This window comes from Terrapene carolina, unplaced genomic scaffold (genome assembly GCF_002925995.2).
Source record: "Terrapene carolina triunguis isolate 2854851 unplaced genomic scaffold, T_m_triunguis-2.0 Scaffold67, whole genome shotgun sequence".
Classification (NCBI taxonomy): Eukaryota; Metazoa; Chordata; order Testudines; family Emydidae; genus Terrapene; species Terrapene triunguis.
In genome coordinates this window covers 40,297,334-40,319,718 of record NW_020664418.1, presented here as the reverse complement: position 1 = coordinate 40,319,718, position 22,385 = coordinate 40,297,334, and the positions used below count along the sequence as shown (strand labels likewise).

General features: G+C 44.5%; 1 protein-coding gene across 1 annotated transcript in view; it reads right to left on the bottom strand.

Annotated features, from left to right (window-relative positions):
- Positions 1–17,236, bottom strand: part of LOC112112811 (solute carrier organic anion transporter family member 3A1-like) — a 29,592-nt gene extending 12,356 nt beyond the window's left edge. Inside the window, exon 1 of the mRNA XM_024208866.2 lies at positions 17,069–17,236. Coding sequence (XP_024064634.2) covers positions 17,069–17,236 — 168 coding nt within the window. The remainder of the gene's footprint in view (positions 1–17,068) is intronic.
- Between the last annotated feature and the right edge of the window lie 5,149 nt (positions 17,237–22,385).

The window sequence follows — 22,385 nt, the reverse complement described above, 5'->3', positions numbered from 1 at the left end:
TAGGCTCCAAAGTCCCATTTTCGAAAGTGACTTAAGCACTTAGAATGAAGTCACTGTTGAAAATAGGACTTCGGTGCTTTTGAAAACCTAACCCTAGATCTCTTTGTAAAAGCTACCACTCTGCCACTGACTGAGTAAGGCAGCCCCCAATGATCACAGCTTATGAAAGATTTGAAAAGCAAAGAGCTAGATCCTCAGGCCGACCTGATTTCTGCACAGTGCACCTGGGGTGAAAGTCACACGAGTAGCTTTCCTCCCCCAATCATGGGGACAGCTGAGCACTAGCTGAAACAGCAACCACAACCTCCCACATCCCTGGCATGACACCCCCTTCCCACCTCTCCTCCCCCCAGTGTCTCCAACACTGGGCTGTGTGGCAGGAGCAGGCACCATAGGGCTGGCTATACCAATTCTACAGCCCCCGGAGATTCCTTTCTTCAAGGTTAGGGAAGCTCCCCATCCCTCCCCCCCACCTCCCATGGGACAGCCCAGAGAGTCTAAAAGTTTTAACTGAGGTTAGTTTTCTATCCTAGAGCTGTGCTGAGATTTCCACTGACAATGGCGCTAATTCAGGCATAGTAGTTAGCACCCCTCTCTATCTATGCACTCTATGCCTGTGGTCATGATCAACACCCCATCAACTCTTCCAGCCACAGACTACATTTCAAACTAATATATAAAAGTGGCTTTTACACTGCATTTGTAGGTATCACTAAACAGTGGATCCTTCCTTTGGACAGGGCCCTGTGCCTACACTCACAGCACCTCTGTTCCATCACAACTAATATGCTTTTTTCCCCCCCTTTTGGAAGTAGAGTGACAAATCACAATATTGACCATATTACAGAAATGCAAAAAACCCGACTAAGTGCCATGAGACACAGTTTGTAATTGTGTGGAGCACATGCCAGGGTTTGGTCCATATAAAATAGTGTGAGCATCCCAAACCTGCACCAGTGAAGATTTTACAGCGTCAGATAATGGTGGTTGTGAGAACCTCACACACTAATATATTTATCTTCTCAACACCCATGCTATTATCCCTGTTTACATATGGGGAACCGAGGCAAAGAGAGATTAAGTGACTCACTCAAGGTCACACAGGAAGCTTGAAACAGAGCCAGAAATTGAACTCAGCTCTCAGATCCCAGGCCAGTACCTTAACCACTAGACCAGGCACCCGTTCTTTGTTCCTTAACCACTGGTACCATGAGATATACACGGGTGCCTGCTCCCATGACTGCCAGGTGCCGCATCTGCTCGAATGCCAATGAAAGCTGATTTCTCTGGGCATGGAAACTAAAGGCTTGACTCATGAAGGGAGACCGTTTGGATGTGACAACTCCAGAGAGCACAATGCAGAGCGAGACTCCGGCTTTAAAACACTACCAAGTGCGGCAGGAATGTTGAGCAGTCACTGCCAAAACGTCACTATCAACATTTTCTGCATAGTGAGTACCGGCTTAAAGCAAACAAGTTACTGTTTCCCCATCATTTAATCTCTCTCAGTTGTGTGGGGGGGTGGGAGGGGTAGGGATCGGGGGAAGGCTATGGAAACATGTGATGACACTGTCCTGGATATATTACATGAATGTAATTTTTTGTGATGTCGTTTGGATACAAAGAGTTCCAAGTGTAATCAGGACGCTGGGAACCAAATCGAAAAAATGTCTGAATCTATACACTACAAGCCACTGAAAAAAGGAGAAAGCAGAGGTCATTTAGTTTTCAACTTACATTTCCAGTACCTTGGAGTTTTGTTTAGATTTATTCAGAAGCACACTTTGCAACATCACAATGATGACACGCCATGAAAAACTGGATAGCATCCTTGGCCAAATTCTCCCCTGGTGTAAAGAAGCAAAATTCCATCAGTGACATTGAAGCGGTGCCCATTTACAACAGGAGAGAATTTGGTCCTCTGTTCAGAGCCCATTTTCTTCAGCTAATAGCAATCCTTTGCCCATCTTGATCGCCACCTGTTCAAGGATCCCAAAGTGCTTGCAAACGTTAATTCAGCCTCCCAGCTCAACACTCCCAGGAAACAGTCATTTTTACAGATGGGGAAACCGAGGCACAGAGTGGGGAAATAGCTTGCCATGGGTGCATAGGAAACCTATGGCAGAGCTGGGAATACAACCCCCAACTCCCATCCCTGTGCCAAACCCACAAACTCCACCTCCAATGTGTGCTATTTTCTATATTTTTATATTATATAATTCCCAGTGTTTTTGGTAAGTAGGAATAAATACATGAAGACCAGCATTTCCCATTGGCTCCAAGTGCTCATTATACACCTGGATCCTTCATGATGGTGATGCTTTGATGATGTAACTGGGGAACAGACAGGAGGAGCAGATGAATCCTGCCATGAGTGCACAGGACTGGACTAGATGACCTCTAGAGGTCCCATCCAGTCCTACGATTCTATGAAAACACGGGTGAGAGCATGCCTCCACTTGCCAATGCAAAGTGCTCAAAAGTCACAAGACTGGCTTTACAACCCTGCGGTTTAAAAAATATTTTTAAAAATTGGGGATTTTTATTTGCTTTCTGGTGTCTGAGTCTTTAGGGGCCACTCCATTCTTATTTTCAAGCTTTTCTCCACCACCACGAGGGAGAGAAATTTACTTTAAAAAAAAAGCTGAGATTCTCATGTAGTCACAGGAGTCCAGGAGCTGGGGCTTAAAATAAAAAACACCAAAATGTTATGAGATTCATGATGCGTCACAAAGAGAGGCCAACACTGCCTCCTACCGGAGAGAGAGTAAACTTCCAGGAGACTCCCCTCCAGTAGTTTCCTGAAATTCTTCCATCAGGAGTAAGGTTTGCCTCCTGCCTGCTGAAATCCCCAAAGATCTGTGGGTATACACACAGGACTAACCACAAAGAAGCCAGACGTCCCCAGACCCACTGTGGCTTCCTCTAGGTTCCTGGAAATGCAGTTCCAATGGAGCCACATTACCAAGATTTCCCCTACCTGCCATAGCACCATTGTAAAGGGATTCCCCAAGCACAGAGTGGGCCCCATTGGGAAGTTAACCACCACCCTCCTGCCTCCCTTTCAACCTCTCCCCATGCTCAAATCCCCAGATCTGAAGAGAGCACATATGGTCCAAAGTCTGAAGACTGGGGGTGGGGAAAGGGGAAGCCCAGATGCAGCTGATCCACAGACCCCTCCACTCCATCCCAACCAACAGAGTGAACACTATACACACATCTACCTATCAGACATTATCTTGCCCCTGGATTCTGTTTTGGAGATAAATTCCTACTGAAAGAAACAGACAAACACGACACACATTTACACTGTGGTAGCCCCAGTCATGGATCAAGGCTCTATTGTGCTAGGCGCTGTACAAACATAAACACAGAGATGGGCCACACCCCCAAAGAGCTTACAGTCTAAGTTTTGAAAACATGACGCAAGCATAAGTCTTCCTAGAGATCGTGTCCACGGCTTCCCACGAGCTATCAGGTACCATTACTGTAAGAGACTAGAGATCTATTTAAATGATAGATGGCAACATAAAAATACCGGCAGAAGCTTAGCCAGGTTAGAACTAAGTTGATTGCTCCAAAAAAAAAAAAAAAAAAAATCAATACTGCCTCAGCTCTCAGAGCCGAAATCATAAAATTAAAGTAATTCCACAAGACAAAGACTAGAAATTTGAAATGCTCTCCTCCCTAGCAGTGAGATAGCCCTGGCTCCCACCAACACAACGCTCCTAGGTGTATAGAATGACACCCTGCAGCAGGCCCTTGGCAACAAAGTCACTCATGGAAGAAAACATACCAGGGCTCCAGAACGCTAAAGATTTTATCCCAACAAACCAGCTCAAGTTTCAAATTGCAATCGAATAGCCAAGGCCACACGCTCAGCAAAACAGCATGCAAGCGCCCCAGAGGCTGAAGTGCGCTATCCTAAAGCAGCCAGCAGTAACTCCCACCAAACAGGGTTATGGAAACTGATCTGTTTGTAGAGGGACGCATGAACATCCACCAGGCAAATAAGCCGTTTGCTGTGGATGAGTTTGCCTGGCTGTACAGGCGAGGTTACAGCACATTTCATTGGCTCAGCTCCTGCTTTCAAGCACATTGTAGTGGTGGACTCGACTCCCAATCCCTTATAGGAAGGGATTAGAGTAACCATGGGCAAACTGTCCAGAATGGCTGGTTCCCCACTCTAGGGAGGTCTCTAAATCTAGTCTCCCAGCAAAGGACTTCAAACAGAAAAGAGAAAAACTAAGCTAGCACTGGGATTCCAATGCTCAAACTAGCAATAGGGCATTCGATACAACACCACTTTGAGGACAGAAGTGGAGCATCGGACGGGATCATTGCCCTCCAACCCCAGAGCTGGAGGAACCAAAACCACCAGCAGATTCCCTGAAGACGCATTGCTGAAGAGGGTGCGCCACGCTTGTCAGGATTAAGCCAGTGCCCAGGATCTATTTTGTGAACTACAGTATCTTCTGAACTGGCTGATAGCGCTACAGCTAATGCTACTGCCCTTAGGGAACAGCGACCAAAGATATGTTTGACTCCCCCTTTAAGACAAGGCTTCCCTTCTACTAAAGCTACCAGCGCTCAGCTGCACTAACTTCAGACATAAGGGCTTGCATTATAACCAGCAATATGCTGCAGGAAACACAGAGCACGTCTCCCATGAAGAGGCTGAAAGGCCTCATTGTAATTAAGTTGCCCTTAGTACTGTCTGTCCAACAAGGCACAAAAACAAAAAACACAGGCTTCTCTCTGCTGGCACTAGAAGCCCAAATAAATGTTGTCCTTCTAAATTCCACATGAAGAATCTATACTGCTGAAGACTTTTTGCGGCTTCCCGCCGCCCCCATTGGCCCGGGACGGCGAACCGTGGCCAGTGGGGGCCGCGATCGGCCAAACCTGCCACGTCAGCAGGTAAATAAACTGGCCCGGCCCGCCAGGGTGCTTACCCTGGCGAGCCGCGTGCCAAACGTTGCCGACCCCTGCTTTGATCAAAGCAAATAAACGAGATCTGAATAAAATCCTTTCTAATTTTGGATTCCAAACAATTTTTGTTTCAAATTATATTTCAATTTTATTTTTTAAAATGTAAAGGCCACTTAAAAAAGTATCAGTTATTCGCACAGCTTTCCTTGTGAAAGCTGGTTTGCTACTGTAGGGATTCCATGAGCTTTGGGCAGAGCGCACTCTGATGCTGTAGCATCATGCACAACGGCTGGCCTTATAAGAAAAAGGAGCAGATGAAAAAAACCCTCAAAATAAGATGACACAATATTGACGAACAGATACAAGAAATACAAAGTAAGCTGACATTATTGCCTGCTAATCGCATAGTATCTCTTTAAAAGAAAGGAAAAATGCAGAGCGTGACATTCCTTTTGCATTTTGCCCTGTTCGCCCAAATATACCATACTCTGAACTTAAGCAGCTGAGAGAATTCTTCCTGGTGCTGCACTGAGGCCAAAGTTGCCACAGTCTTCAGGACTTCTGTCTGAGTCAAGACTGCACAATTCGGCCCTAACTCCTCCATAATAATGACACTCAGCAATACACTAGTCCTCTGTTAATGCCATGCCAATTTATATTCTCTGGGTGAGAGGCCAGAGTGGGTAGAAGTAGCAGCTAATTCACATCCTCCCTTTCAAAAAGGCATTTGCAGCACTTTTCCTGTTGCAGCTCAATGAAAAACACATTCATTGTTTAACGCGATGGGCTGTAAACCTGTGTGGTACAGTATTTTCTCATTCCATTGTTCCCTCGCAGAATGGAAGTAATAAAGCAAATCTGCAGCTACATGAAATTTAGGGCCCTGTCCTGATCTTTAACACAGAAATGTGTATCCATCAGCTTGTCACAATGAATCTAGGCATCGTATGAAGCATTTTCTGCCCACCCAGCATTTAGGGGCTCATAGGCATCTGAGAGTGTTTGAGCCTCACCAAATCTAATGTAGACTCCAAATGCATTCAAGGGGGGAAATATTTCCATTTCTGCTTATGTGAATTCACATACAAATTCATCTGTTTCAGAGCGCACATGACACCAGGCCACAGTTGAACCTAGGTGCCAAGTGACTGTGCCACATGGTTTCAGAGACAGTGAAGAAACTGAATAACCCCATGTGAAGTGAGTCACCCATACTTTAGATGCCAGTGAGGGGGTGGGAGAAGGGAAAATAGATTCAGGTTTCCAAAAAGAGATAGCTTAGGATGTGAAATAAATAGGATTGCCAACTTTCTAATTGCAGGAAAACTGAACACCCTTGCCCCACCTCTTCCCTGAGCCCCGACCCCCCCACTCACTCCATCCCCCCTCCCTCCGTCACTCGCTCTCCCTCACCTCACTCATTTTCACCGGGCTGGGGCAGGGGTTTGGGGTGCAGGAGGGGGGAGCGCTTCTGCTGGGGGGGGGAGTGGACTCCAGGCTGGGGCCAGAAACGAGGGGTTCAGGGTGCAGGAGGAGGCTCCAGGCTGGGGCAGGTGGTTGGGGTGCAGGGAGGGGTGAGAGCTCTGGCTCGGGATGCAGGTTCTGGGGTGGGGCTGAAAACTGGACACCTGGCAACCCTAGAAACATAGAAAAATAGAACTGTGAAAGTTAAAAATCAAACACCCATCTTTTGATCAAATATTGTAGTACAGAGGTGGGCAATCTGCAGCCCGTGGGCCGCACGCGGCCCGTCAGGGTAATTGGCTGGCGGGCCACGAGACAGTTTGTTTACATTGACCATCTGCAGGCACGGCCGCCCACAGCTCCCAGTGGCCGCGGTTCGCTGGTCCTGGCCAATGGGAGCTACAGGAAGTGGTGCGGGCCACTGAGACGTGCTGGCCGCCACTTCCCGCAGCTCTCATTGGTCAGGAACGGCGAACTGCGGGCACTGGGAGCTGTAGGCAGCTGTGCCAATGTAAACAAAGTGTCTCACAGGCCACCACTACTGTAGTATAACATTTGTTATTTCAAGTATTCACTCACAGATAATTAAAATAGAACAAATCACCACCCGTGCTTGTATCTAGGCCTGGCACGTTTTTTTTTTTAATTTCAACTGATATTGATATTTGTATAATTTTTCCACATTTGTGGGAAATTATAGGTGGGGGTCAGACATTCGGGGAATCAGACAATTTAATGACAGACGTTGCGATTCAAAAAGTTAAAACTTTATAACCAAACACAAAACTGTCAACATCGCAAGCCAAAATATACAGAGTAAATATCCTGAGAAAGGCTGAAATCAAACTAAGAAGTTCTTTAACAGCATTGTTTTGCCTATCTGAAATGTCGATTATCGATGTTTATCAGTTTGTGTGGGTACGGTGAAATCAATGTTTACTGACATTTACTAATAAAAATCTAATCCTCCCAAGCCTAATGATATGTGACAATTATATGCCAAATCTAGAATTAAAAGGGAAAACACATCAAGTACTTTAGGCACAAAATTCAGCCTATTGGACATTACTTTAAAATGTATTTTTGTTCTGTATTTGTACTGTACTTAGTACAATAGGATCCTGATCCAAAACTGGAGCTGCCAGGCATTACAAATAACTATATATAATCTTCAAAGTAACATGCTCCATATATACAGAGTGGGTGTCAATTTTATTTTGGCCCAAGTTTATTTTAAATGCCAACTAAAGTATTTCTACAATTTCCCCCCCAAATTTTTGATAAAAACAGCCTGGTCTGTTTGTTTTTACAAAAATCCCTCCCATTCCCTATGACAGTGTTTCCCAAACTTGGGACGCCGCTAGTGTAGGGAAAGCCCCTGGCGGGCTGGGCCGGTTTGTTTACCTGCCGCGTCCGCAGGTCCGGTCGATCGCGGTTCCCACTGACCGTGGTTCGCTGTTCCGGGCCAATGGGAGCTGCTGGAAGCGGCGGCCAGTACGTCCCTCGGCCTGCGTCGCTTCCAGCAGCTCCCATTGGCCTGGAGCAGCGAACCGCGGCAGGTAAACAAACCGTCCAGGGGCTTTCATTACACAAGCGGCCTCCCAAGTTTGGGAAACACTGCCCTATGGTATCAAAAACAAACATTGACACACCAACCACCTGAAAGTGAAACTGACTTAATTACTTCATACACTACAGTGATTGGTGTAGTATAAGGACCTCGAAAGAAGAAGAGTTATTCAAGCACTTTCATAAAGTGACTGAACTTTTTAATAAACACCATAGAGTGACAGTAAACTGGCTGTTTTAAATTTTTCCACTTCCAGTAAGCTCAGGTGCTATTAGTAACATAAGTGAAGAATTTAGATTGTTTTTATGATGTCAGGGCTTTCCAATGACATTTAAATCATTCTTTTTAAAAAAAATCTCAAAAATTCTATTGTCAAGGGGAGGATTGTGGAGAAAATAACTCATTATGTAGGACCTAAACAAATACAAAGTTCTATGCTCCCATAGCTGTTAGCTAAGGCCTGGTCTACACTTAAAACTTAGGTTGAAGGAACTATTGTGCTGAGTAAAAAAAAAAAATCATGCCCTCGAGTGCCATCGCTGTGCCGACCCAGCTAGGTCGACAGAAAAATGCTTCCATCAACCTAGTTACTGCTGCTCAGAGAGGTGGCGTTCCTACCGTGACAGAAAAAATGCTAGTCTGCATCTGCACTGTGGGCATAGAGGCATAGCTTTCTATAGCAGTGTCCATAATGTAGAGATGACAGAAAAAAAGCCAACCAACCAAACAAAAATACCATGCTGTTCTTACAGTGGTGCTGACATCCAGGAGGTAGATGCAGAAAACAAAAAATAAAGATGTGTTAATTTCAAGGTCAATTAGAAATGCAGGGAAATCAGATCTGTGATTGCCAAATGGGAAGGGACATCATCAGGGAAAACACATTTTGCTTTTCTGCTTCCTAAGCAGCAGGGAAGAAAAACAATACATACCCAAACAACTCTTGTCTCTTTAGTTACTGAGTTTCCCCTTTAATGCTGTAAGCAGTCATTTCGAATCCTTGATTATTTGAAGTGAGAGAGCCTAGGAGCCCCATTGTGCCAGATGCTCCACAAACCAAGCTAAAAGATAGCCGCTACCCCCAAACAGTTTAATTATTATATGTATAGCTCCACCAACATGCTAGGGTTTCAAATGGGGCTTGGAAACAAGAAAAAATTGTTGGCTACTGGACTCGGGAAATCTGAATTCAGTTCCCAGGTCTGCTTCTACACACTTACTGTGTGACACTGGGAAAGTCATGTTTCTCATCCCTAAAACAGGAAGTATTATTGCACTCTTCTCCCCTTCTCTGTCTCTCTTGTCTATTTAGATTGTAAGGTCTTTGGGACAGGAATTTTCTCTTCCTATGGGATTTTAGTTGGGACTTCCAGGCACTTCTACTGGTGGGGAGAAGTGCCAAAGACTCCATGAATTCCACTAGGCAATTTTCTGTTGCTATTGATTTTACATAGAAGGCACTCAGATATCATGATGGGCAGCAGTATAAAACCCAAGAGAGATCAATACTGTAATACAAATAATCAGTATGAAGAGGAAGAATGGCTGATGGTTATAGTAGGGTGATGTCAAACCAGGTCTCCTGGGTTCTATTTCTCAGTCTGCCACTGAGTTGTTATGAAACCTTGTAAGTCTAAAACATCTCAGTACTTCACAATTTTGTTGGTCCACCTAGACAACAAATAGTAGTTCTTAACTTCTTCAATCAAAGGCGTGTTTGGCGGAGAGGTAGAGTGCAAAGTACTGTCATGTAGTACGTATCGATTTCATACTATCGTATGGCTATCCATTGAAGTACCTGGCCAGATCCTCATCTAGTGTTAACCTGAATTTGTTTGAAGTCAATGGAGCTACACCAGTTCACATTTGCTAAGAATCTGCCCCATTAAGTACTATTTAAATTGTGTGTGGAATACGCTTATGTTTGCTAGTATGGAAGGATGGTTTGGAAGCAGGGTAAATACATAAATAAGAGAACAATTCTTCTTTCATACTGTACATACAGAACAACTCCACCAAAGCAATGAAGTTCCTCTTGAACCTTTGATTCCTCGTGAACCTTTGAAACATGAAGTTGAGAGAAGAGAAAATCCCCCCCAAAAAGGATATTTGTCACCAAGTGACCAATTTGCATGGAAAGGGAAGATCACTTCTTTTTTTCCCTAACAGAGCAGAGGGACACTGCAGCCCAGGTGGCCCACCGTTCAGTGGTGCTAGAACTAGGGGTGCTACCGCACCCCCTGGATTGAAGTAGTAATAACCACCACCAAATACATAGTTTCCATCAGCAGCACCCTCAGTATAAAAACTGTTCCAGCACTACTGCCATTAACGCAGAAGGGGCTAACAAGGCTAAACTCTGTTTACAGACTTAACACGAGAGACTCCTGCAATGCAACTCTTCTCACTTAAATTGCATTAATCTGCACAAGCAAGGTCAGAACGAGACTCTTGGATCCAATTCATTCTGCTGTCCTATTCAAGGCCTCTTCAACCACTAATTATGTTTATAATACTTCAGGCCATTAAAATACCCACAGATATGATTGGCCATTGCCATGCATATGTGAGGCAGAGATATTTTGGAAGCTCAGGCTGGCCAAAGACAAGGAAAGCAGTAGAGGACTTTGGTCTTGTGATGGATCTTAGTACTTTTAAGCAGCTGATCATTCTTCCAGAGATCAAAAAGTACTTCTTGTGCCCCTAAGGAAAACAGCAGCAGAAGCTACTGTTAAGCATTTTTCTACTTAAAAAAAAATTAATTCATGAAACTAATCAGCCCAAACGCCTGCTATAGGATCAGACATTTAATCCTTTACACATTTAATCAAAAACCATAATCAAAACATGCATTCTGCAAAAGACAAAGAACAGACACGTACTGTAGCATTCTTCATCTTTATAATGCTACCCATATAAATACTTAGCTATTAGCAGCAAGTAAAAGAAGGTCCCAAACCAAAATCCCAAATACGATCTCCCCCAAACTTTAGGGGTGTTCAAAATCCAAACCCAGATCTGGATCAGAATGTTGCAAATGATTTGCAGTGGTTTGCAATGCAAAAGCTTTACAATGGGTCAAACCCAAACTCCTGATCTAAACATCCCCAGGAATTTGAAGACGTTCAGCATCTTGATCTGGATGGGTTGATCCCCATTTTGCAGCCACAGACCCTCTCTGGCCCCAAAATAAGAAACATCAGAAGGATCCTCGCACAGTAAGTAGAAATGTTATCAAACCAGCAGGTTTTGTTCAGTGCCAGAATGACTTTCAGCTGCAAAATGGACAATATTCTCTAATGGGAAAGGAGCACCAGAGACAGCTTTCCAGAAATAACACAGCCAGCAAAGATGAAAATTACAGAAAAATGAACCGTAAGCGACAACCAGACAATTCAAGGCAAGTTCCATCCCAACCAAAACATTTTTCACTTTACGTTATTTTCAAAAATGCCCAAGTGGCGAACATATTAACTTTACAGCTAGCTCCTCAGCACTGCTAAGAAAGAGGTTTTAATGCAAATTCTCACTATAGGAAAATCATTACTTGAATCAAAATTATGTGATAAACTAGCAGGAGAAAGCTTGCCTTGCGGTTAAGCCGTGGACTGGAGCTCTAGGTCCAGTTGCTTGCGCTGTCACAGTCTGACCTTGGATTAATCAGGTGGGCCCTGGTCCTGCAGTATTTAACTCAAGGGAAGCTTTGCCACTGAGTTCAATGAGTGTAGGATCAAGCTTCTGTGCCTCAGTTTCTCATCTGAAAAATTGGGATAATAGTTCCCTCCTCCCATCCTGTTTAGTTGTCTTGTCTAGTTACATTGCAAGCCCTTTGGGGGCAGGGAATGCCTCTTACTATCTGTCTGTACTGCACCAAGCACCATGGGGGCTCAGCCGGGGCTTCGAGGTGCTACTGAAATACTGCTAGTATACTCAAAATATTTCTAAGAAATGTCTAATGAAGGCCTGGATTCAGATCCTCCTCCCATGGGAGTTTTACCTTTGGGTTCCATTGGAGCATGACTGCAGCACTGGAACATCTTTTTCATTTGTTAGTGACATATGGTAAAATAACTGCATAATTAGTACCATGTTTGCTACTCTTCCGTGTCTGTGTGGTTTGGTTTTTTTTAAAAACTGAAGCAAGCAAAAGATGTCAGAGCCAGTTGAGTTATGCTGGTCACTAAGAACTATACTCATGTAGCTAAGAGCAGAGTCTGGTTGAGGGGCTTTTTGATTGTGTTTACCGCCGCTGGAATCATTTTGAGGATTATTTCTTCTTGAATTCAGCATTTAAAAAGCTTTGTAACATAATTCTGGATAAAAAAAATGAGAACAGGCTGAGTATTGCCTCAGATACCAAATGCAAGCACATTCCAATCTCATGCAGACCTAAAGCACACTCAGTTTTGCACATATATTAAGGGGGCCTGTTGCCAGCTCCAGCTAATATTTATTGCACGGTAAAGCTCTGCAGAGGGATTTGAGTACAGTCCTTTAAAGTTTTCTTTCAGGAAACTAAAAAACAAACAGCTTTGCGTTCATTTCCATGTGAGCTCCAACATACTAACAGGTTCCAACAGTTATTTTTCCTTTGCATCCTTTCCCCTAACCAATCCTCCTCCATCACTTGACAAAACACACGAATAGCTGCATTCAAAGCTGTTTATACCGTAGCAAACAGACATCTCAGTAGATCCCTGTAAAAACAGGTGCACAAAAGCATAGTATTTTTCAAACGTATTTCCCATATGCATGCCCCTTATCTAAACGGCCCTTGACTTCAGCAGATGTTATGTCCTCGCAACTAGGTCAGTTTGCACTGGAGCGATCTGAGGCTAAAGGCAGAGGAGAGAAAATTAAATTGTGCTCCTGCTCCACAGACTGTGGCTGTCAAACAGATCTCTTCTCGTACGCTAAAGCAATGAATTCACCACCAGTTAAGCAGAGATTTGAGTGGCAGGGCGATAAAACAGCTTGGTGATCAATGGTCAAGTGCACTTGCTGCATTATCTCCACTTAAACTATTCCAAAATATAATGAAAGTAAGAGTTCAGGGAAATAACTGTTGCCAAGATATCTGGATCAGCCTCATCTACATCACTGTCACTATGCATGGCCAGCATGACTGATCATACTGCTGCATTCGTTTGAAAGATCTTGGCTCCGGCCTTTCATTGCTTGTGCTATTGGCACTTTATTCGTCACACACACACACAAGTAAAGATAGTAAATCTCGGTTTTCACCTGTGGGCCTATGCTGCAGAAGAAGGGGAAAAAAAACCCAGCTTTTCAAGTTGCTGCTTAAAATCTTGAGCAACTTGTTGGCAGCCTTCTGCAGCAGGAAAGCCTGCAGTTGATGAGCTGTGCTTTCACCGCTGTCACTACAATTACTGATAAATTCTATTTTCAAAAAGGACACAGGACAATTCGACTAAGCCAAACAAATTTTTCAGCAAACATGCAAACAACAGGGAGCATGCACCAGCCTCAGAAATTAAGCACACAGGGTAGGTTATCATTTGCATACGCGATGCAAAACAGGCTCATAAGGAGGATAGGTCATTTCACACACAGTCATTTCACATATGTAAATTTCAGCAGACAAGTGCAGTGTAACTGACAAATGCTCTGGAAGGTAATGATCATCAAACTTTCCATAAGATTTCACATATAATCTCAAAGAGACAGGCTGATTAAACATATACATCTACTATTGGAGCCCTGGGGTATTTTGCCACTGACCTGAGCAGGAGGATTGAGCTATATAGATTATTAATATAGTATCATAGCCATTCATGGTGCTTTACAGACACATAAAAGCAAGAGAGCCCTGACCCAAGAACACAGCAGCTACAGGACATATAGAGAGCATGTACACACACAGCACATGCTTGTGTGGGTATATAAATAAGATTAGATAATACATATGCAGAATCTGCACGTATGCAAGAAGTTTTTTATTTCCCTAAGAAACCAGAGACCACTAGCAAATTCCATAGTGTCAAAGCAAAGCACAGCCAGGAGTGAGTTATTCAGTCAGGCCTAACAAGCAAGCAAGTGTGCTTTGCTTTGACACTGTGGAATTTGCTAGTGGTCACTGGTTTCATAGGGAAATAAAAAACTTCTTACATACGTGCAGGTTCTGAAGTTAAGTTTTCCAATCATCCTCACTGTGTGCATGGCACAGCAGAAATGAATTCTGAGCAAGCCAGTCTGTCACTCCCCCATAAAAAGGTAACCCCCCCCCACCTCCAGGAGTTACAAATAACTGAGGAAAGTTATCTTGTCAAGCAAAATGGAACCATGAATGCATTATTTGGTTATTTCTAACAAGGCAAAATATGGAGTTTATTCAACTGCCCAGCAGTATTACATATTGTAATTATACCACATAGCATTTCTCTATTTGCTTTTCCTTCTCTGTTCTCACTGGCTTCCTTCTCAGCCAGAGTTGTCACTCAGGGCTCAGTCTTGCAATCCATGCATGCTCATGCAAATAGTCCTTACTCATATGAGTAGTTCCAATGGGTTAAATTCTGCTCCCAGTCAGCTCCGTGCAATTCTGTAGTACTTCCATTAATTTCAATGTAGTCACTCCTGATTTTCACCACTGTTACTGAGAATAGGATTTGGGACACCTTGTCTGAATAAGGACCTTGACATCAGTATTTTACAAAACATTTCCCACCCCTGCTCAGGGACAAGTTCAGTTCCACAGGTGCTAGCGCAGGTGGGGAAATGCTAGTGCAGATGCAGCCATTTATATATTGCTCTTCAAATGAAATTCCACATTTGCATCTGTTAGTTGTACTAAAGACTTTCTGGCGTTTGTTGAGGCTGAATAATAAGTGATACAGGAAAACAGCAGCTCTAACCACTGGCCTTGGTTCACGCTGTGGTATTTTTCATTGGCTAGTTGTCTAGTGCTGTTTATAGATCTGGCTAGGTGTTAATGCAGGATATCCTGCTGAACAAGATAAAGTCTGACTATATCATGCTGTTAAAAGAGATGGAGGAGGGTAAAGTTTAGCAAGGCCTATGTAGAATTTATACCCCCAAAAGGCAGAGGTGCCAGAGTCTCCCTGAATTCCATCTGGAGCTTCACTGTTGCTACTGATTTTACATGGTCAACGTTCAGATACTGCGGTGATGGATGTGCATAAACCCCCAAGATAGTAAAAATTCATATAAATTACCTCTACTGCTGCCACTGAAAGCAAATGGCACTAGGGTGCCACTGAAAGGGAGACCATCTAAGTGGTATTTTATTCCTTGGTTTATTAGTTTAGCATCAGGTTGTGCCTCACTCATTCACACTGACAGGTAGCTCCCACTGAAATTGGGGTACCTACCCATGAAGTAAGATATTACTCAATGTGAGGAAAGCATGGCACAATCTGTCACTTAAAAAATTAAATATCCATAGAAGCTCATATAATATGATTTCATTGCTGAATTTAAAATGTGGTGCATTTTATTATACATATATAAAGCTACATGTATCACTATATGGAAACAACTGCAAATGTTTATTTAATATGATAGGGTATATTAATGGTGCTTATGATAGTTACAGTTCACTTTAAGTTACATACTGTCTACCATACTATGTGGGATGAGAGAGATTTTCAAGAACCTATTTAGAAACGCAAGTGCCATGGGCCTTCAATTGGATCTATGCTCCTAAATCACATAGGCTGTTTTGAAAAAATCCCACTCATATTTACACACACTGAAAGATGACACCTTTTCAGTTCCAGAGGCTGTCCCAACACATATACAAGAGCGTGCATGTTTATACAGAGGTATCCCTAAATTGTTCACCCAGAAAGCAAACTCAGTTTGATGTACATCATTTTCTCGCTCTTTTACTCTTACCTCTGCCTTTGATACCAGACACAATGAGTTTTGCACCTTCCCATTATAACAGACCTCATTATGTAGCTTCTGTGATAGACAATCTACAGCACTTTTACCTAACAGTGAAGATTTGTGGTATTGTTGTACTTACCAGTGTATCACTTGACTAGCACAAGGAATACTAGTAACACGGGGGAGATGGAATAAATGCCCTATTCTATCTACTTCGTATCTATTCAACAGAACTCGGGCACTGTGACATTTGATCTCAGTTACCGGCCAGCTGGAAACCCAGCAACCCTACCAATCTATTCTGTACGCCCATTAAATGCGCTCGGGTTTTGAAACCAGCCCTCTAGTCTCCCTAGAGTTAGACATGCACGCGAACAAGAGACACAGAAGAAGGGTAACCCCTCAGCTGTGCTGAGTCATTTACAACAGTCAAGCGTTTCACAGCTTAAACACGATTGCTCCCATTGGGGTTTGCAAGCCACGTTACTGTGGGTTAACGGAAACCCCCTTCCACTTCCCCTTCTCTTTCTGTGCAATCACCAGACACATTCACAGCAGCAGCAGGGGCCGATAGGAAATTCACCTTTACGCATTAGTAGGAGAAAGTACACCAACTTGCAGCTGTTCATCAGGTACTGTAACTTTAGCCACCACAGCGGTGGAAGATGGCCCTCGAGGAGAGGGGACGAGGAAAAAAAAAAAAAGAGAGAGAGAGAGAGAAAGAAAACCGCTACCCATACAGCCTGGGGCACAGATCTGGGCCACACACTTTACTGCATCGAGCTTGTCTGTTGCATCAAACAATTGCGGGTTGTCAAGTAGGACGGACAGAAAATGTTCTATCAATTACGCGTGTGTGTCTGTCTGTCTGTCTTCCATTTACTGACGGGGAATGATCAGCGAACCGAAAGACACGAAGTGAAGCGGGGAGCACACAGCTCCGGCACTACTAAAGACAGAGCAGGAAGCGGAGGCAGGAGTAGATTTAGCAGAGATGGGTCACCCCGGCTAGGCTCGGCGATACCGAATCAGGCTACCTGAGGATCGAAAGCCCAGCCCCAGGGGAGCTCCCGGCCCTTTCCCCTCTGCAATCTGGGGCGCCAATCCCTCCCGGCCCCCTCGCCGATGGCTGGGACTCCCCATCCCCTCTGCAGCGCTTGCTGAGAGCCGATTGCTTGGGGGAGGGAGAGCGGCTCCTAGACATGCCCCGGGGCCGGGGCACACACTCACCAGGTAGGCGCCCACGGTGCCCTGCGCCAGCATCAGGGCGCACTCGGACACCAGGAAGATCTTGATGTTGGAGAAGCAGGAAACCTTCTTTTTCCGCTTCTTATTCCGCTGCGCCTCGTCCCCCTGCAGCTCGCCGCCCGCGGAGCCCCCGGGCTTCTTCCCCGGCATCCTTCCCCGCGCCTCGGAGCCCAGGCGCTCCCCGCTCCCGCCGCTGCCGGGCTGCCAAGGGGATGGAGGGGGCGCAGCGGGGCTCCCGCGTCCCCGGCTGCTCGCCTCCGCCTATGCCGGAGCGGGGTGTGCCAATCACAGCGGCAGCTGCCCGGCTCCTGCCTCTCTTCTGGCTGCCAGGGCCAGCTCCCCGCCGCCGCCTCCTCCTCCTCCTCCTCCGCTCGCCCTGCCTCCCTCCCTCTCCTCCTCCACTCGCCCTGCTGCGCACGGGCTGGCAGCGCCGCTGTCTCTCGCCAGCCCGGCTCCAGCCGAGCGCGCTCCCCCTCCTCCTGCGGCTGCAGCCGGGGAGTGGCTGTGTGTGGGCAAAGAAGGGGGTTTGAGCCCGGGCTAAGGGGGCTGCTGGGCTGGCCTGTCCCGGGACAGGCCGGGCAGGGAGCGATGCAGCGGGTGCAGCCCCTCCCGGCGTCCCAGCGGCAGCTCTCAGCAAGGGGCAGTGCCCACCGCAGCGCATTTCCCCAGGGTGGCAAGAAGGATCCAGCTGCTGAACTGATCCTGCCAGCTCTGCTGCCCGGGCGAGCTCCAGCTGCCCACCCGCTCCCTGGCACCCACCAGCCTACAGCTCCTGGGCACTGCCTGGTGGACCCCGGCTCCCTAGCCCATGCCAACCCCAGGCAGACCCACAGCGCCCTGGCACTGACCAACAGACTCCAGGCAACAAATAGACAATTCTCGGGCACCAGCCAAGGATTCAGGCAAACCCACTGCTCCCCTGCACATCGGTGGAGTCTCCTTTCGCACCTGCACTCCCCAGGCGGCTGGCTATACATACTGACTGCCATTAGCTTGTAAGAGCCCCCATAAATATCAGGCTATCGGATTGAGAATTTTTTTTTCTCCCTTTCTTAACTGCTTGGTTCAACTCGGTGCTGCTCCATACGGCACTTTGTGGGAGGGGGAGGGATGTATCCCAGGCTACAAACATTACAATTCGCTCTAGTTTTTGGACCCTTGTGACTTTTTCCTAGTGCAACCTGCTTTACTGCCTCTTAGGAGCAAGACCAGAAATGTTAGATGTTCCAATCCGGAAAATGGGGAGGGGGGGATTCTGATACCATGGTGAGGGGCCCAATACGAAAGTCTAGGTAGAGAGAAAGCAACATGCAGAAGTTTGTTTGAACACAAACCTCAGCAAAAAAAGGGAACTGTGGACAATAGAGCCAGATCCTCAGCTAATGTGAACGGACACAGCTCTACTGATTGCAGCAGTAGAGGTACAATGAGCTACAGCAGCTGAGGATCCAGCCCCATCTCGTTTCTTGTCATGCCCCAATGAAAGCACTTGCTTTTATGTGCCTGAAAACACATGGACTTTCGGCCACTAAGAACCCTACCAAAGGCAAGTTATGCTGCTTGCAAACAATTCAAATTCACTCCCAGTACCTCTTTCTATGCCCCTGACAAGCTCTTATTCTAAGGTACGTGCATCATATGCATGACCACTTCTCCTAATCGTCACTTGCTTTACATTATCACCAGCTCCAGAGTTCTAATTTCAAGAGATCTCCTTTTAAAGACCACTGTATAGCACTTCTACCATTACAGATCACATTCCTTCTCCGTCCAGCAGCAAAACCTGAGCTCCCGCTTTGCTCTGAGGGCATACCTTTCAAGTTTGAGTGTGACTTCTCATATTCTGTCATGGTTTTTTACCTTATTAATTCCCCGACCACTGGTATGTGGACCAGGCATTACTGGAAATTCTGGTTTTGGAGGATAGTACTTGCATTTGGAAATTCTGCTTGATGGGCTTTTTGTATGGATAGCTGGGTAGTGGCCTGTGACATAAAAGTCAGCATGGATGATCTGGTAAACCCCTCTAGCCTTCAGTTCTATAAGGATGTAGGAGAAGTGTTGTAAAAAGTGCCTAAATGACTCAGGAACGCAAATCCCATTTTCAAAAGTGATATAGGCACTGATTGAAAGTCACTTTTTAAAATGGGACTTGGTGCTTTTGAAAATGTTCCCCGTCATCAATCAGGGCATACGATAACCACTCACTGACTTAAAGTAGAGGGGGTCTTCACTTTTCATTTGAAAAATTGCCTTTTTGAAAAGCTGGGAGGGTTGCAAAAAGTCAATGAGCAATTAATAACTATTTCATAAACTATTGCAATCATATTTAAAATAATTAATTTTATTTCTCTTTAAAATGAAAAAAGATCCATTTCAAACACTTACGAAAAATACTTAAGTCGTTTTCATTTCAAACTAGTTTTTCCATTCCTTGACCAGCCCTCCATTCAGGTTAGTCCATATAGTTGCCTAGCACAGGGTTCAATGACTAAACAAAGAACAAGCACCTTCCTCTGAAGTATGCAACTGTTGGGGCAGGATATCAGAGGAGATGGACCTAACATGGGTCTAACAATTGTGTTAATCTTTCTTCTCCCTCCTTAATAAGAGAGGGTGAGAAGCTTCAACCCCTGGGTTCAGGGAAGGGAGAGTCTTAGGCTAGGTCTACACTACAGCGGGGTTCCGACCTAAGATACGCAACTTCAGCTACATGAATACCGTAGCTGAAGTTGCGTATTTTAGGTCGGCTTACCTGGCGGTGAGGACGGGGGAAAGCCGACCGCTGCCGCGCTGCCGCCGACTCCGCTGCCGCCTCTTGTCGAGGTGGATTTCCGGAGTCGACGGCAGAGCGATCAGGGATCGATTTTACCGCGTCCTCACGAGACGCGGTAAGTCGATCCCCGATAAACCAATTGCTACCCGCCGGATCGGCGGGTAGTGAAGACGTAGCCTTAGGTCTCCTTGGAGTGTCACAAAAGATTTCTATGTTAACATTTCAGTTGAGGAGGCAGATGCACTGACACATTTGTGACAAGGAGAACAGCTTCCTAAGGAATCCAAGTTTCATACTGATTGCCTGATACTTCTGGCTGGATTGCAGGGCATTTTTATCCCAGCAAATGGCAGACATCAAGTACTCTGTCCTCCAGAGACAGTGTACCTGATTCTCTTCTCATTTATACTAGTTTTCAAGCATTATATAACTCCATTGACTTACTGTGGAATTGCTCTGGTGTTAAGCAAAAGAATTAAGTTCATTATATTTTCAGTCAGATACATCAATAGCCCTGGAATTCCCTTTTCCAGGTTTCCATAAATCTGTTGCATTGAAATATTTTAGCAGAGAATACTTTGCTGTCTTGCTGAAATGTGTTCTACTGATACTTATATTTTAGTAAGATATGTCATGTTCCCAGTCTTCCAGGCCAGAGGAAACCATTCTGATCTAATCTGACTTCCTGCATAATACAAGCCAATAATTTCTACATCAACCCGATAACTCCTATTTGAGCTATAGCATCTCTTTAGAAAGATATCCAATCTTGATTTAAAGATTTCAAGTGATGAAGATCCACCACAACCCTAGGTAAGTTGTTCAGTTCTAATGGTTAATCACCCTCACTTAAAAATTTGCACCTTATTTCTAGTCTAATTTGTTTAGCTTCAGCTTCCAAACATTAGATCTCATTATTCCTTGTCTGCTAGAGTAAAGAACTGTCTATCAGCAGTTTCTTCTCCATACAGGTACTTGTAAAACTGTGATCACGTCACCTCTTAACCTTCTCTTGAACAAATCAAATAGATTCAGTTTCCTTAGTCTCTCACTATAAGGTGTGTATTCCAGACATTGATTCATATTTGTAGCTCTTTTCGGCTGTTTATCAGTAGTCTGACTGAAGAATTATGCCTTTGTTGTAGGCTATTTTAAGCTCTAAACACACAACTTTTCTTTTCCCATTCCTAAAATCAGCAGCTATTGTTCACATCATCAAACAAACATTTTCCTCGTTTCTAGCCACATCTTTACCAGTTGATAGACTGTTAGTCCTATCTTCTAAAATCTTTATCTCAGGAATTTATATAGTCCCCCTTTACCATAACATCTGAACACTTCACAGAGGGGTTGTGAGGGTAAATACATTAAAAGTCATGAGGCACTATTACCCCCATTTTATAGATGGGGAATTGAGGTGCAGAGAGACTTAAGTGACTTGTCCAAGGTTACACACAAAGCTTCTGGGAGAGCAGGAATTGAATCTGAGTCTCAGTGTAGACAAGAGTATAGAGTCAGATAGAGTCGTATTGTAGACAAGCCCTGAGTCTAACCACTGGACGAACCTTCCTCTCTGGCTAAACACCTTTCTTTGACTTTCATCCACAAATAGCAACCATAAGTTTTTGCAATAACCTAGAGAATCCAAAAATATTCGTAGCAAAGTAGCCAAGGGCCAGACATTTAAGTCATATCAAATATTTTCAGGAATCTGCTTCCACCAAAGTTTTATTATAGATTATAAATTACTTTAATATAAGCCTCCAAAAAGCAATAAAATTGTGATTTTCCCCTCACTGAATAATGACATGAATTTAAAATTTTATTGATGTCAAGGAAAGAAAATATTGCAATGCCTCCATAATATGTTCTCCTTTTTATAAAAAAAAAAAAGGGAAAATGATTCCTTAAGTAAGAATCTCCTGGTATGGTATGTGATTGGGACAGCATCTCCTGTCCAGCTCCTGATAGTGTGTGCAGATCTACACCATTTACATCCATAGAAAACTACTGTTAAGAGTTTCAAGGAGCCCGTTGATTTCTCTTTGGTGTTAAACTGAAAGCCAGCTCTATAATAAATCTTGACTTCCCCTTCATGCTTTGCTTCAGGAAAATATAAAGTAACCATTGATGCTTATGTTGTTATAGTATGTTGGTCATTAATAAGTTTATAAGCTTGGTGAAAAACAGATACATATAGAACACAGAACTAATAAAGAAAGCTAATTCTGTCTTTTAATGATCACCACCTCCGCATCATGAGAATACTTTTCTGTGCACATAAATCCCAATAAAGCCAACGGAGCAAGGATATGGGGGAGACTAAGCTTTGGACATTTTGCCCATTTGTTTCTTGAGGAAAACTAGTTTCTTTCTTTAAAGGTGAAGTGAGATTATCATCACCTGCTGAGGCCCAAATAGGTTGAAAGAAAGGAGGAAGAAGAATGGAAAGGTGGCTCAAAGGGTTTGAACAGGCACCCAAGCTCTCCAGGATTTCTGCACTATGCCACACCCTGAGCGCTT